General features: G+C 41.1%; 2 protein-coding genes across 4 annotated transcripts; both read left to right on the top strand.

The window, feature by feature from the left end:
• amacr (alpha-methylacyl-CoA racemase) lies at window positions 1-3517 on the top strand. 2 transcript variants are annotated; one of them, XM_079552092.1, is made up of 6 exons: window positions 1-134; window positions 536-792; window positions 897-1040; window positions 1217-1377; window positions 2743-2929; window positions 3006-3517. In XM_079552092.1, the coding sequence occupies exons 2-6, from the start codon at window positions 546-548 to the stop codon at window positions 3413-3415; spliced, it is 1149 nt and encodes a 382-aa protein (XP_079408218.1). In that variant the 5' UTR covers window positions 1-134; window positions 536-545; the 3' UTR covers window positions 3416-3517. The 2 variants fall into 2 exon arrangements, with proteins under 2 accessions (XP_079408218.1, XP_079408219.1); XM_079552093.1 differs by lacking the exon at window positions 1-134 and adding an exon at window positions 339-375.
• Window positions 3518-5672: 2155 nt separating this feature from the next.
• On the top strand, window positions 5673-12863 carry slc45a2 (solute carrier family 45 member 2). Of its 2 annotated transcripts, XM_079552332.1 has the most exons (7): window positions 5673-6580; window positions 7098-7274; window positions 8666-9033; window positions 9931-10074; window positions 10932-11055; window positions 12365-12570; window positions 12639-12863. In XM_079552332.1, the coding sequence occupies exons 1-7, from the start codon at window positions 6112-6114 to the stop codon at window positions 12858-12860; spliced, it is 1710 nt and encodes a 569-aa protein (XP_079408458.1). In that variant the 5' UTR covers window positions 5673-6111; the 3' UTR covers window positions 12861-12863. The 2 variants fall into 2 exon arrangements, with proteins under 2 accessions (XP_079408458.1, XP_079408459.1); XM_079552333.1 differs by lacking the exon at window positions 9931-10074.
• The last annotated feature ends 1769 nt before the right edge of the window (window positions 12864-14632 follow it).

Here is a 14632-nt window from a genome sequence, read left to right on the forward strand (position 1 = left end):
GGTTCTCTCCAGGAAGTTGTCCGCGAACAAATATAAACAGACACGATGTTCTGTATTAGACCTACTAAACTCGCCACAACCTACACACAAATGCATGTTGGAATAATAATAATAACCAAGTGAAGATACTAAAGGTAGGTTCTCCTGTGCTGCAGGCGAAGCTGTCCCGGAACTGACGGTAAATGGAGACAGATGAAGAACGATCTGGCACTAAAGAGGTGTCAGTGCAGAAAATAAACAGTCATCTTTAATTAGTTCGGCGAAAAACAAAGAAAGCGAGGGCCAAACAGCCGCTAAAGTCACGTGGTGCACATTTCTCCACCTATTACACTTTGACCCAGTGTTGTTGTAACATATTTCCTCAACTCAAAACAGGTAAATCTTCAGCTTCACACCTTAGAGGACTTTTATATAGAAGGAACCGAAAGATCTGTCCCTTAGTGAGTGACCTTTGTGCGCACATAACGCTTTGCACGCTGGTCCGACTTCAGCAAGAAGAAGATATTGATGTTTTGTTTAAACTCTTTTTTTGCAGGCTCTGAATCATGGCCCTGGCAGGGATTCGGGTGATTGAGTTGGCCGGCCTCGCGCCTGCACCTTTTTGTGGCATGATACTGTCAGACTTTGGGGCCAGTGTGACCCGGGTTGACCGAACCAAAGCTGCCATGGCGGTGGATACGCAGGGCAGAGGGAAACGCTCCGTGGCCATTAACCTGAAGACCCCTGCGGGAGTGAGCCTGCTCAAGAAGCTCTGCCTCCAATCGGATGTGGTCTTAGAACCATATCGAAAAGGTCAGGCATGAATCAGTTTGTTTCAATCTATGATGCATTTTTTTTACAAGTAAAAAAAAATCCAGAAAATGGTGGTTAAGTTAAACATATCTCTCTTCACACAGGCGTGATGGAAAAGCTGGGACTGGGGCCACAGGAACTGCTAAGAGAAAACCCTCGGCTCATCTACGCTCGATTAACAGGATATGGACAAAATGGACCTTTATCCCTTGCAGCTGGACATGACATCAACTACCTTGCAATGTCAGGTTTGTATCTTAGTACCAAGAATACTATGCCTTTCTCTTGGCTTAAACAATGGTGCCGTCGGAACTGTCTGTCTGGAGCTACTACTCGTCGTAATGACCCATGTACATTCACGACACGGGCTCTGTTAAGAGAGCAAAGGTTGAAATCTGTTTCGCTGTGTGTTTTCATGTCACAGGTCTGTTATCGCGCCTGGGACGAAGTGCAGAAAAGCCTTATGCCCCCCTAAACCTGGTTGCAGACTTCGCAGGTGGGGGACTTACGTGTGCCTTAGGGATTGTTCTTGCATTGCTGGAAAGGACAAAATCAGGCAAAGGACAAATTGTGGATGCTAGTATGGTAAGAACTGATCATTTCCTTTTTTTTGCAATTGATCTTGTCAATATGTGCTCATATGGAACAGATGTGGTATTTCATGTGATCATTGAGGTGCCCATGATTATTTGACCTGAGCTTTGGTAGTTATTTTAAAACACTGATCAAAGTCTGACATCACCTGGCCATAATGCAGTACTGCACTCATTAACTCTAAAGCACAACAGTGTTTCTGAGAATGTTGAAGCTTGAAGTTTGTCTCTGAATCTTGCATCCTAGACCCCATCTCACGACAAATGTTACTTAAAATCAATGATTTGGCTTATCTTGACTAGGCATATTCTATTGTATATCATTTGAATGTAAATTATAATATTCAAAGAGGTCTGTTTCAAAATCAAGTAAAACTGGTTCTGTAATCTATATGCAAAACAATTCACATCCTTCTAGTGCCAACAATGCTGTTGAACAGACTTTCATAGTGATGCTGCATCATATTTTTGTATCAACCTGAAGCTGAAGCTCTTTGAGTGTCAGCCTGACTGTGCTGTCCAGAGAGAAAACACTGACCAAAATGAGCAGCTCTGCACTGAGGGTGAGAGAGAGTGAGAACTAAGATGTAGTTTATTAGTGACCGCTGCATTAGTAAAGGCTGTTGGGGTTTATGCAGAGGAAATGCGTCTTTGAAGTTTTGCTCACTTTGTTGTGGGCGTTTCAGTAATCCTGCAGGCTTTCTAGTGGTTATACAGCGTATACTACCTGTGTATCACATAAACTACTGTATACCACTGTGATATATATATATACAGCGTATACTACCTGTGTATCACATAAACTACTCTATACCACTGTGATATATATATATACAGCGTATACTACCTGTGTATCACATAAACTACTCTATACCACTGTGATACAGCGTCTACTACCTGTGTATCACATAAACTACTGTATACCACTGTGATAATATATACAGCGTTTACTACCTGTGTATCACATAAACTACTCTATACCACTGTGATATATATATACAGCGTATACTACCTGTGTATCACATAAACTACTCTATACCACTGTGATATATATATATACTGCGTATACTACCTGTGTATCACATAAACTACTCTATACCACTGTAATATATATATATATACTGCGTATACTACCTGTGTATCACATAAACTACTCTATAGTATAGAGTAGTTTATGTGACGCTGTATATATCACAGTAGTATAGAGTCTATACCACTGTGATATATACAGCGTTTACTACCTGTGTATCACATAAACTACTTTATACCACTGTGATAATATATACAGCGTTTACTACCTGTGTATCACAGAAACTGTGATGCGGATTCAAAAAGCTCCTGTCCTCCCATCTGTCAGGTGGAAGGTGCTGCATATGTGGGTTCATTCGTATGGAAGTCTAATCGCATTGGCATGTGGCCCAACCCTCGAGGCCAGAACTTGTTGGACAGCGGTGCTCCTTTTTATGACACCTACCAGACGTCCGACGGAAAATACATGGCTGTGGGTGCCATCGAGCCACAATTCTACAAAGAGTTACTTAAGGGTCTGTACATCTCATTCATTTACATAACTAATTTCCTGAGTGACCGATTAAATCCTAAAATAGTTTTTTGTCTTAGGTCTGGAGCTGGACACTGCAGAATTGCCGAATCAGATGAGCTTCGATGAATGGCCAGAAGTTGGACGCATTTTCACAGAGCGATTTGCATCTAAAACTCAGGCAGAGTGGACGAGAATATTTGACGGCACAGATGCCTGTGTTACACCAGTGTTGTCTTTTGAAGAAGTGGGCTCGCACCCACACAACCAGCAGAGGGGGTCGTTTATCAAAGACCTGAGTGGGGAGGAGAGTCCCAGCCCAGCGCCAGTACTTGACAGGACCCCTGCTGAGCCCTGCCTTAAGCCTGACCCTATGATTGGAGAACACACTGTGGAAGTCCTGGGAGAGTACGGAATCACAGCCGTGCAGATCGAACAGTTACTGGCAGCAGGCATTGTAGCATCTCATGCCACCAAGACTAAGCTGTAAATACTGTCATGCTCATCTTGCATCTGATATTTCAGTCATGGAACCAAAATGAGACACAGCTGGACAACATCAGATTCAAAAAGAATAAATGATCAGGATACTATGACACTCTGAGGTCATGATTACCCACAATACAACAGTGCCTACCATTGATACTGCTCTTTATAGCTGTGCACTCTTCTCATGAGTGCAGCAGGTATCTGAAGAATGTGAGTAGCGTGACTCCCACCAGCTGACGCACAAGGCCGAAGCTCACTCAGATCAATCCTTTGTAGAGTGAAATCATGTTTAACATCTGAGGTTTGGTAGTAATGAATTACATTTACAGCAGTACTTTTACTTTAGTTACTCTTCAAAGAGATTGCAGTCCTTAGTAATTTTAGGGCAATGCTTTTTACTTGAGTAATATTGTTTAGAAGTATCAATACTCTTACTAAAGTGACATGAAAGTTTGTATTTCATCCCAATGATTGTCTATTTTAATAATACAACACCATTAATTGTAAGAAATACTGTTATTAGTTGTATATAGAATGTATACAATTTGAATATTAGACAAAACAGAGGTTTGTGGAAGCTCTCAGTCATACAGGAGTTTTTCATTGTATAAAACCGTTGAGGAGGAGGGTTGTGTATTTTTTTTTTTCATCTTTAATAACTAACGGATCTATCGGGAGCAACCTGTCCTCATTTTATTTTAAAATCTTTGCCCCCTCAGTGTTTGTTGTATATCATAAAGGCTTTTCCTCTAACATAACAACAAAAATGGCTCATGTCACTTTGATTTGATATAAATAATCTCTGGAAGATAATTGTAATCTAAAGCTTTAAAGAGGGGGTATTATGCTTTTTTCAATCACATAGCACCAGTCTATAGCACACTACAATGATGACGAAACCTTCTGTGTATCTGTAAATGCAGTAAATTAGAATAACTGCCGTGTATAAAATTGCTCTTTCAAAATGGCTGTAGTGAATGTCTTGAAATAGGCCTCTGTCTCTTTAAGAACCTCTGAGCCTTTCCGACACGCCCCCTCCACACGCTGTCTGTGGCATCAGTGGGGAGGGGGTTCTGCTGAGGAGCAGAGGGGGGGGCGTTCCTAGGAGGACTCAGGCAAACCTATCCCTAAAATGGCCGCCATCAGAGTTTTTACAGATTACTCAAAAATACATGAATGTGTCAAGGCAACACTTCAGGCATGTTTTTAATGAGGGAATGACATAAGCTTGAAAAAGTCGATTTTGCATAATACCCCCCCTTTAATTTATTTTATACTTAAATTAAGCCAGTATTATATGACATCAATAATCTCAATAGCATCTCCGCTGAGAAACCCACATTGTGTTGGTGTGAATCAAGGCTATCCATAAATGTTGGTTTTGTCGCTTTGGTACAAAATATGCAATTTCCCATTTCTATTTTCTTACTTTAACCCCTTCCCCCCTGGCCTCAAATATGTCCAGGAAATTGTCTATCGACCAACAGGCCCCCCATCTCCTCATGCATATACAGCATGTGTGTAAAAAAAAAACACTTTTAAAGGCATTCATTTTAAAGGTAGGGTCAAAAAAATAAAGTACCCATATTTTGTTTGATTTATTTATTTTTTATAGTTTCCCCAAAATAAACAACCAAGCCTAAAAATAGAGGCAATGAAAATCAACATTCTCAAATTTTGGCTCAAATGTAGTGATTACAGGCCATTCTGACATAATAGTTTATAAATGGGATTAAATCATGCTAATACGATACCGTATGATGTTCGATACAAAATGACCCCGTGGGAAATGTGTGGGAAGCTCAGCTGGTCAGAAATATACATTCAGGGACAATGTTCAAGGTGGGAAAAAAAATCTTAAATACCCAAATCTTTCAATATATTTATGTAGAAAAAGTATAGACTTACCACTAGTGTCTGTTAAAATGACTGGTATCGGGTTATTTTAATTCATAACCACAAAAAACATGTACAATAGGCCTGTGTGAATGATGTGTGTGTGAATGTATGATGATGGTCAGACCGTTGATTCAGATGTGTGCAGATGTGTGCAGATGTGACAGCGCTTCTGTCAGCCCCCCCAGAGGAAACTGAAGCTACATTCGTATCGAACCACCAACGAGTGTGGTATTGAATATCAAATTGTCTCAGGTAAAGCACTTTGAGACCATGTCTGCTATACACATTAAGTCCTTTCCTTTAGTCATTAACTCTTGGGGTTAGCCTTTCAATACAAATCATTATCAAATAAACCAATATTGAATATTGCCTGAAAGTAGGGCAACAAAGCAAACATAGTAATGCGCACTGACTTGTGTTTTCTTTGTATTGCCAGGCTGTAAATGCCTCAGACAGACTGTCTGCTGGAGGAGCGTCACAACGCACTCACATGCATGCAATATCTGATCACAGGGAGCATCCCTTTGGCCTTACAACTCCAACAGGGAGGAGAGATCCGGCCCTGCACTTCTCTCCTCCCCCTATCGTGGTCCTCTGTGAGTCTGCATACTTAGTCCAGACCAGTTTCAAAGTTAAGCTGTGGGTTTGGACTCACATCTCAACAATGCAGTAGAGCAGAGGATTAGTCAGAGCTGAGCCCACAGCGTGGATTGGGCTTTTACCTACATGTCCTTCACTTTCCTCCATTTGTAAACTTTTCTTATTCTATTCCTTGATTTTTCTGTTTTTATTGTGACCATGACGCTGTTGTCAGACGACCAGTCCATCAGACCGCAGCCCTGTCGGCTTTCAGAGCCTGGAAAACAAATGAGCAATGGCTTCCACCAGTACTCCACAGACTGCAAAGGGTCCAAGGACTTCATGGACAGTGGGGAGGGCGCTGTGTTTGGGACTGTGGAGCCCCCACGGAGAACTAGGGGTCGGCTCATCCTCCACGGCATGGTGATGTTTGGAAGGGAATTCTGTTATGCTGTAGAGGCTGCATTTGTCACACCAGTTCTACTCAGTGTGGGCCTGCCCCGCAGCCTCTACAGCCTGGTGTGGCTCATCAGTCCCATCCTGGGCTTCTTGTTGCAGCCTGTTATTGGCTCGGCCAGTGATCACTGCCGCTCTGCTTGGGGACGTAGGAGGCCATACATTCTAGCACTGGGAATCCTCATGCTCCTAGGAATCACCCTGTTCCTGAATGGAGATGCTGTCGTCTCAGGTGAGCATTAGAAACACATGAATGAGTTGAAGATTAAAACCGGCCACTAATGTTTATTCTTTAGATTTTCAATTCACAAATGTCCCTTTTAATAATTGTAATGTCCTGATATTTCCCATTCTAAATTGGTGCTTGTAGCCGTTTATCTAACTTGTGAAGAGTTAAGTTTTTCTATGGGATCGGAACTGTGTCTGATGTCTATTGGCATGAGGACAAAATGAGGCATGACTGAAGACATTTCCCCGCACACCAGCTTCAAGTTCACCACATCTAAAAGGCTCCTTCAGCTACAGGCACTATCACACACAATAATCTAGTTTACCTGATTTTTATGTCCGTGTAAACAGAAGAAGACCAACCAACCAAAAGTATACCCTTATGGCTATTTTTGCCCTGTCCACTTTTGTAAGATGCAAAAAAAAGACATTGTAAAAAAGACAGTGTATTGAGTTCCTTTTGTCCTTAACTGCACACCTTAATAACACATTTTGGACTGATGCTGTGTCTTGTCTTGCAGCTCTGGTCAGTGACAGGTCATTACGGAGTATATGGTCCATAGTTGTGGTCATGTTTGGGGTGGTGCTGTTTGACTTTGCTGCTGACTTCATTGATGGACCAATCAAGGCCTATCTGTTCGATGTGTGCTCACATCAAGACAAAGAGAGAGGCTTGCACTACCACGCTCTGCTGACCGGTACGTACCACACAGCCGCATCCATTACCTGAAAATATGTCACTGTGAATCCAGGCCTGGTTTACCGTGTGTAAGCCTCCATCTGATGGCTCACTACTGGGGAGTCGAGAGGGCTACCGTAGCTCGGGGACCCACCATCCTGCAAGCCATAACCCACATGAAACTTTAATTTTAGCGAATACTAAAACCTATTTGCTGTTTGACCCTATTATATCAAGATATACTGTTTCTTCACATCGTGTTGTTCACAAGACTGACTAAAAACCATCAAAACTAATTTATCTACGGACATTTTTGACAGAGGCCCATAACTCACACAAATGGTCTCACAAGCCATTGGTGGATCTCAAACCGCCAGTTGAGGATCACTGTTAAGTATGAGGGGGTGCAACTTGGTCTGAATGCATCTTTAGACTTTTGCTTGTTATATTTCCAAGCTCATAGTTTGAAAATTGTTTTGCTTCTCAAATTATAACATAGACAGTCAAAGTTATGTCTTCCACACTCATAATTGCTTGAGGGCAAGGCACGTATATTTGTATGTGGCTCTAACATGTCGGAGACTGTTTTGAAGTTTGAAACCAGCGCAGACACCTGAGCACTGGACTAATACGATTGTATGTCCTGGTCCTACTCAGAACTCACGCCGCAGTGTTATGGACGTATTACAAGGGCAGTAATCCAGCTCCAGTGTGTCATGTGCTGCAGTCATGGGTCTGGGCTGAGAGACACGGGCCAACCACATGACTGCCTTCTGCTGTGTGAGCGTGCCAAGGCAGCCTTCACATTCAGGCACTTTTCAGAGCGAGAGCCGTAATCCTCTGGTCTCGTGGAGTAAATGCCAGTTCAGTGAAGGGTGGTTATGTCATGTTATTAATGTTTTTATTTGAAGAAGGGGTGGGTCCTTTCTCTTAACCATTCATATAATTAATGGAGCAAGAGACTGGTAGAGTGATAATAAGTTTAAAACAAATTTAATCTTACTACACTTTCACAAGACAAGGCCTCAAACGACTAAGGTCATTTCCTTTTATTACAATTTCACACCTTTCTGATCTTCTTATCTTATGAAATCTGACCACTTTTAGACAAGCATTTTCCTGGCCAAAAAGAATTGGATATGAAACAAAAAGCTACTTAAATTATGCCGGTATAACTATCACTACACCTGTGGCTCTCAAACTGGTGGTACTTAAGTGATCTGAAATTTTAGACTTAATTCATTTTATGAGAGATATTCCTGGTTTAATCCTGGTTTAAGGTTGCACTAAACTAAACTGATTGGCAGTGCATTAATTATTCCTTTTGTCTCCGATTCTATTTGTAAGTTAAACTGGATTCTTTCTAACCTAGTTCATGCTATATTGTCAGCTCTACCATTATGTGTCCAGGTCTGGGCGGGGCCTGTGGATACCTGGTTGGGGCCATGGACTGGGGTCACTCGTTTCTGGGTCAGCTGTTGGGCTCAGAGTACCATGTCATCTACTTCTTCTCAGCTCTGACTTGGGTGTTCTTCCTTGTTGTCCATTTGTTCAGTATTCCTGAGCAGCCTCTGGGCAAAGACAGATATGGCTCAGAGCCATCGCCCCCCAGCGCCCTCCACTTGCTGGGTTCTCATAGTAACAGCAATGGATACGGAGCACTGGTCAAGGACACAGTTATTACCCCCACCTCACCTACAGACCTGAGGCCCAGGTCCTTCTCTGCTTTAGGTGAGGCCAACTCAGTGACCTCCAGTGCTAAGCAGCCTAACAAGGAGGTGCGTGGAATTTTAACCTATTCTTTTTTGCTATCTCTGCGTCGACTGAATAACGCGTAATAGACACTGAAATCAAGATACAGTAAAGAGATACAGTTGTCCAGGGGGGAAGTTTTGCTTGATCGTAAGGACATTTTTCCATTTAGATGCAGCTGAGCCTCCCAAAATTATACACAAACAGCAGCATAAGATTAGTAGGGGGTTTCTAACTCAGATAAAATGTTAACATTTGTAAAATGTCAAAAAAGTACCAACTGAGAGTGAGCCTCTGAAAGCACTCAAGTAGCTTCTAGATGACCACATGACAGCTGCTACACCGTGCCACCCCTCTAGATCCACCAAAATATAGCAAAGCTTCAGTTATATAATTAATATGGTCTCAAAGTGCAGACTGATACAGCTCCTTAAAAGAAGGCCACCAGAGAGAAGCAGAACAGGCCTGGTCCAGGACCAGACTGAGGGGACAAAACCAACAAATAGACGCCTAAAAAATGTGTTGCATGTTGTGCAATCAGCTGCCTCACACGTGGAAAAAATAATCATCCACGTCACCTGACCCACATGGGGTCAGTCCCCGTACATATTATGCTACATGTAACTGGGTGGAGAGATAGACTCTTTTCTCAGAGAGCCACATACTGCAACCATAATGTTCAATTGCAAACTCCTAAGTGACCTTTGTCATTCTGATATCCATGGGTCTTCAAGACAAATATGTATCAGAGGAAGAGAAATGGTTAGAGTATTGTACAGTTGAGTCATTGGTTTTCGGTGCCTTTACACTATTGTTCTGTATTTATCAACTGTTGATAAACTGAAGACTTTGTAGATATGCAGATCTATATTGTGTGTGTATTTTGTTCCCGGCTGCATGCACGTGATATTTTCTATGTGTAGGCTCAGAAGAGGATGACATTCAGATCTATGATGAAAACTATAATCAACATGCCCAACCACTATCGTTTCCTGTGTGTCAGTCACCTGCTGGGATGGACAGCCTTCCTCTGCAACATGCTCTTCTTCACTGATTTCATGGGACAGGTAACAACAGGTTTTACACGCGGCTGTGTTAACGTTTCCTAATGCCGACTCTAGTGGGTCACTTCCAATCATATGTTCATTATTTTTCAAACACTGTGTGTTTAAGGTGGCCTGAATTGACAATCATGTGTAATAATAGTCTTGTAACACGGACAGAGCACTCCTGACTTCACTAGGCCACGTGGAGAGATATGAAAGAGATTATTAAACATTTTATACAAAGCAAATGTCCAAAATTGTTGCAGGTACTATCCTAATTATTAACCTTTATCTAATCTAAGAAAGCTTGGGATTTACAAACAGACAATTACCTCAATCAAGTCTAATCACAGACTAATCACATCAAACTAAGATTGAACAGTGTATATAAAAGACAATACCAAGACAAATGAATAAAAGACAAATCCACTCAAATAATGTGACTGTAAACCAGGTGGAATATTGCCACCGCAAAAAGGTGTTCATATGTTTGTGTTTCACTCTGATAGACTCAGTAATTACAGAGCTATAAGACATGAACCCAAATACATGAATAAACCTGCTTTTGATGTCAATTTTACTTACAGTGTTGTGACGTCACATGAACGCAACCTTCGGGCAAACTGAATTTGCAAAGACTGCAATTATTGTGATATAATATCGTTCATACTTAATCTTTGTTTTAAGTGTCAATGTTTCTGAGGTTGTTTTAAACGTGCACTGTCAGCTGAATCTTTATTATAAAACATACCTCGCAAATAAATAGAGCAATAATACGTTAAACTTATGTGCAGTGCAATCACTGACACTATATTAGGCAGGGAATTCTTTTCTCCATCAATCATTTCTCCATTGCTTGTTTTGTTTTTTGTTTGCAGATTGTATACAAAGGAAACCCATACGCAGAGCACAACTCGACAGCTTATGTGACATATGAGAGAGGGGTGGAAGTGGGCTGCTGGGGTCTGTGCATCAATGCGGTGTCTTCAGCCCTGTACTCCTGTGAGTGACCATTACATCAGTAGAAGTCACTGCTTTATGTGTCATTGTACAATTGCACAATGACATTGTGTTGAGTTGTAAACTGGAGCACGCGGAGGAAACCTGGCTGTCTGCCTTCAGAGCTCCTCTGAAACGGTGCAGTGCCCCCTGGGTGTGTCCCTGTTTCAGAGCATGGTGTCCTGCACTGGTCATCCCTCCACTGCCCCGAGCCGCCTCCTCTCGCTCCTTCTCATCTTTGTCCTTCTCCCCTGGCTCTGACTATGAGCTGCTGTTGCCCTGAGCTTGGATAATAACACTGTTTCTCGCCCTGTTGCCGTCAGATTGTGTAATAACAGTAATATTAATACATTTTGTTTACACTGCGCTTTTCAGGTGCTCAAAAATGATAAAATTATACTAAAATTAGGAGCTATTTTTTGTTTGTCAGGGGCTGCCAAATAGAAGTGAAGCATCAATAAAACGGTCAATTCATTTGAAACAAATGTCACAAAGGGCTTTATAGATGTAGATAATTAATCTCTGATATACTGCTGCACAATGCATTCATTTGGATGATTTTTTTTTTTTCTGAGAAAGAAGAGAAAAGTTTCAGATTTTACAAATAAAGTAATAAATAATAAAAATGTAAACTTACAGACAGCCCTGTCCTGCTCATTTTAACCCAAAGAAAACCTACTCTAAAACAATATATTTTTCTACCCATAAATCACAGTTCGATTGGAACTGTTGTCGTCCTGTTTTCAACCGACTTAGCGACAAATGTTGTGACAGAAGAAGCAAATTTCATCCCCACATCACCGTAAGTCATTGAAGAGAGAGTCTGCCCAAAAAAGTATGTTCAACAACAGGTCAAGTCATTTTGAGAGATGATTCCGGTAAATTTGACCACATCTGTGCCAGAATTAAGGCTGATTTGTTTAAATTTTCTCCTAAATGTTCTATTATTTCTACCATTCTTCCTTAATTATCCACTTTTATTTAATATATCATAATAATACTGATAAAAATAAATTGTACACTTTTGCTGTTTTTATGATTCTTATTTCATTTGAATGTTGATGTTGAGGGTTGCAGACCCTTGACCTGTAGAAGACAGAGGTAACCACCTGAAAGACTGAGCATTTGCACCGTTTTCTTGTAAAAGGGTCACTGAGTGTTATATTTCATTGAAAAATGATTTTATATTTTTATTACATGTATCACTTTATTCTACAAAGCCTATTTAGTTACACATTTTCATCACATTTCAATAATACATATTTTTTGACAAAGTTTCCAGATGAAAGCAGGGCCTCTTGTCTGTTTGCAGATGTGCAGCGTTTCCTCCTCCCGTACATCGGACTAAAGGGTTTATACTTCATGGGTTACTTTGTGTTCGGCCTTGGCACCAGCCTGATCGGTCTCTTCCCCAACATCATCGCCACACTCATCCTCTGCAGTGTATTTGGAGTCATGTCCAGCACTCTCTACACAATCCCCTTCAACCTTATCGCAGAGTACCAGCGTGAAGAGGAGGTACAGAAAATAATCATTACAAACACAGGAGACAAGGACGTTTAGAACTCTTCTCTCTTGTATTGCAGGAGCAGCTGAAGCTCCGAGGCAGCAGTGAAAGTCCTCGAGGGACAGGAGTGGACTGTGCCGCTCTCACTTGTATGGTACAACTGGCTCAGATCATCGTGGGGGCGGGGCTTGGAGCTTTGGTCAACATGGCAGGAAGTGTCATTGTGGTTGTTCTCTCAGCCTCGACCGTGGCCCTGCTGGGCTGCATCTTCATTGCACTTTTCATCAGATATGTGGAGTGACTGCTGTATTATCAATTTGTATTTCAATAAAAATAACCTTTTATTATGCCTTTTTTAATGATGCCTTTTATTGATTTCCCCCCAATGTATTCGGTAAATTGAATATATAAGTAATATTTTATTAGCATTAGCTTAAGGTCCATGGAAAGCGACAATAAAGACACATATAAGCACAAGGGAAGAACAGTTAAGGTGCAATGATGTAAAATAAGACTGGGCAATTTGGCACATTTCTAATATCAGTCTTAAATGATCAATATTACAAATAAATCTAAATTTGCCATGACAATGTGACCTCATTTGTTTGGAAATGTGTCCATGTGCTCATTCATTTTAGTCATTGATTTTTGCTGATTATACCTGCTGATGCCACTCAGCAGTCATTTGCCATAGATGGATTTATTTTGTGCTAAATTGATCAGTTTTGTTTTTTCTGTGAACAGTACAGAGATCAATCAGACTCTTTCTTTAAATAAACACATTTTTATAGATCACACTTACATGGATTTATAGGCTTTATTAGTGAATTAGTATATTTTTTAATTGAATTGAATCCTTGTGTTTCAGCTCATTTCTTACACATACACATATACTTATTTATACAACTTACAACAACCCCAAGGTCTCAGCTACATTCAAAACCAGAGGTTCTTCGGGCCAGGGAAAGTCATTAAATAAATAGAAAAAAACAAAAACAAACCCAAGGCAGGTAAAGTGAAAATGTCTTTAGTTTTATGAACAAATAAAAAATAAAAAATAAATCATTATTATTGTCCAAACCAAGGAATGTTCCTCTTCCCATTTCCCTGGTAAGGCCCTGCATATGAAGGGCTTTATTGAACGTCTCAGTGCAATTTAAAAAAAACTCATTTGGTGGTATTTGAGTACATGGACGATCACAGAGAAAAAAGCTCAAAGCTTCAAATCCCTCTTCATGAGCAATAAAGTGAGTTTACAACCATGGTGACTAAAAAGGTCTCGAAGCCTACATTATGTTTGAGTTGTATAATTCTAGTGAGGACATCAGCAGGGTGCTCGATCTAAGCTGGAGGGTGAATATAGTTGTGACTGGTCTGTCAGGTGGTGCCACAAGCTGAAGATGCCGTTCTCAGACACTCATTTAAAAGAAATTTGAGCTCTTGTTCAGAGGGCTCTTTCCCTGCCTTAACCAAGCGTATTTTCTCCAGTTCAGCTTTACCCAAATCTATAGGCCAGTGCAATGCCTCATTTGAAAGCTAAGACCTACAAAAAATTAAAAGAAAGAATCACGTGAGGACGCTGCAGCATCCTCGCTACTTGAGGAGACAGATGTTGGCCGTATATTTGTTGATAGTTCAGCTTCTGTACTTCTTTGTGACCCCTTTCTCCAACCTTTCCCTCTTTGTAATCAAGGTCATCTCTCTGAATCATCTTGATTTTGTGCAGGTTAAGACTCTGTGTGTATGTCTCCATGTCACTGTCCCAGTTTTACCCATACATTTTTACAAAGTAAATGTTCTGCTTGAATGAATGACACTGAATGAACACATTACACACGGACACTCCCATTCACTCTGGCTTATGGTACATGTTTTTAGAGGCATGGGAAAGTAATTGGAGGAAAGGCCTGGTCAGGCTGGGGATGGAACCCATGCAGGACCTTAGCCTGGCCAGTCCAGAATGGTACCCCTTTTTTTATATACAGGGATTTACAAAGTCTGGGCAGGACACCTTCTTTTGCCGCGGCTGCCAAACTCAAATGGATCCGTGCAATCAGATGTGTTTATTTGTCG

This window comes from Gobius niger, assembly GCF_951799975.1.
Source record: "Gobius niger genome assembly, chromosome: 2".
NCBI classification, from domain to species: Eukaryota; Metazoa; Chordata; class Actinopteri; order Gobiiformes; family Gobiidae; genus Gobius; species Gobius niger.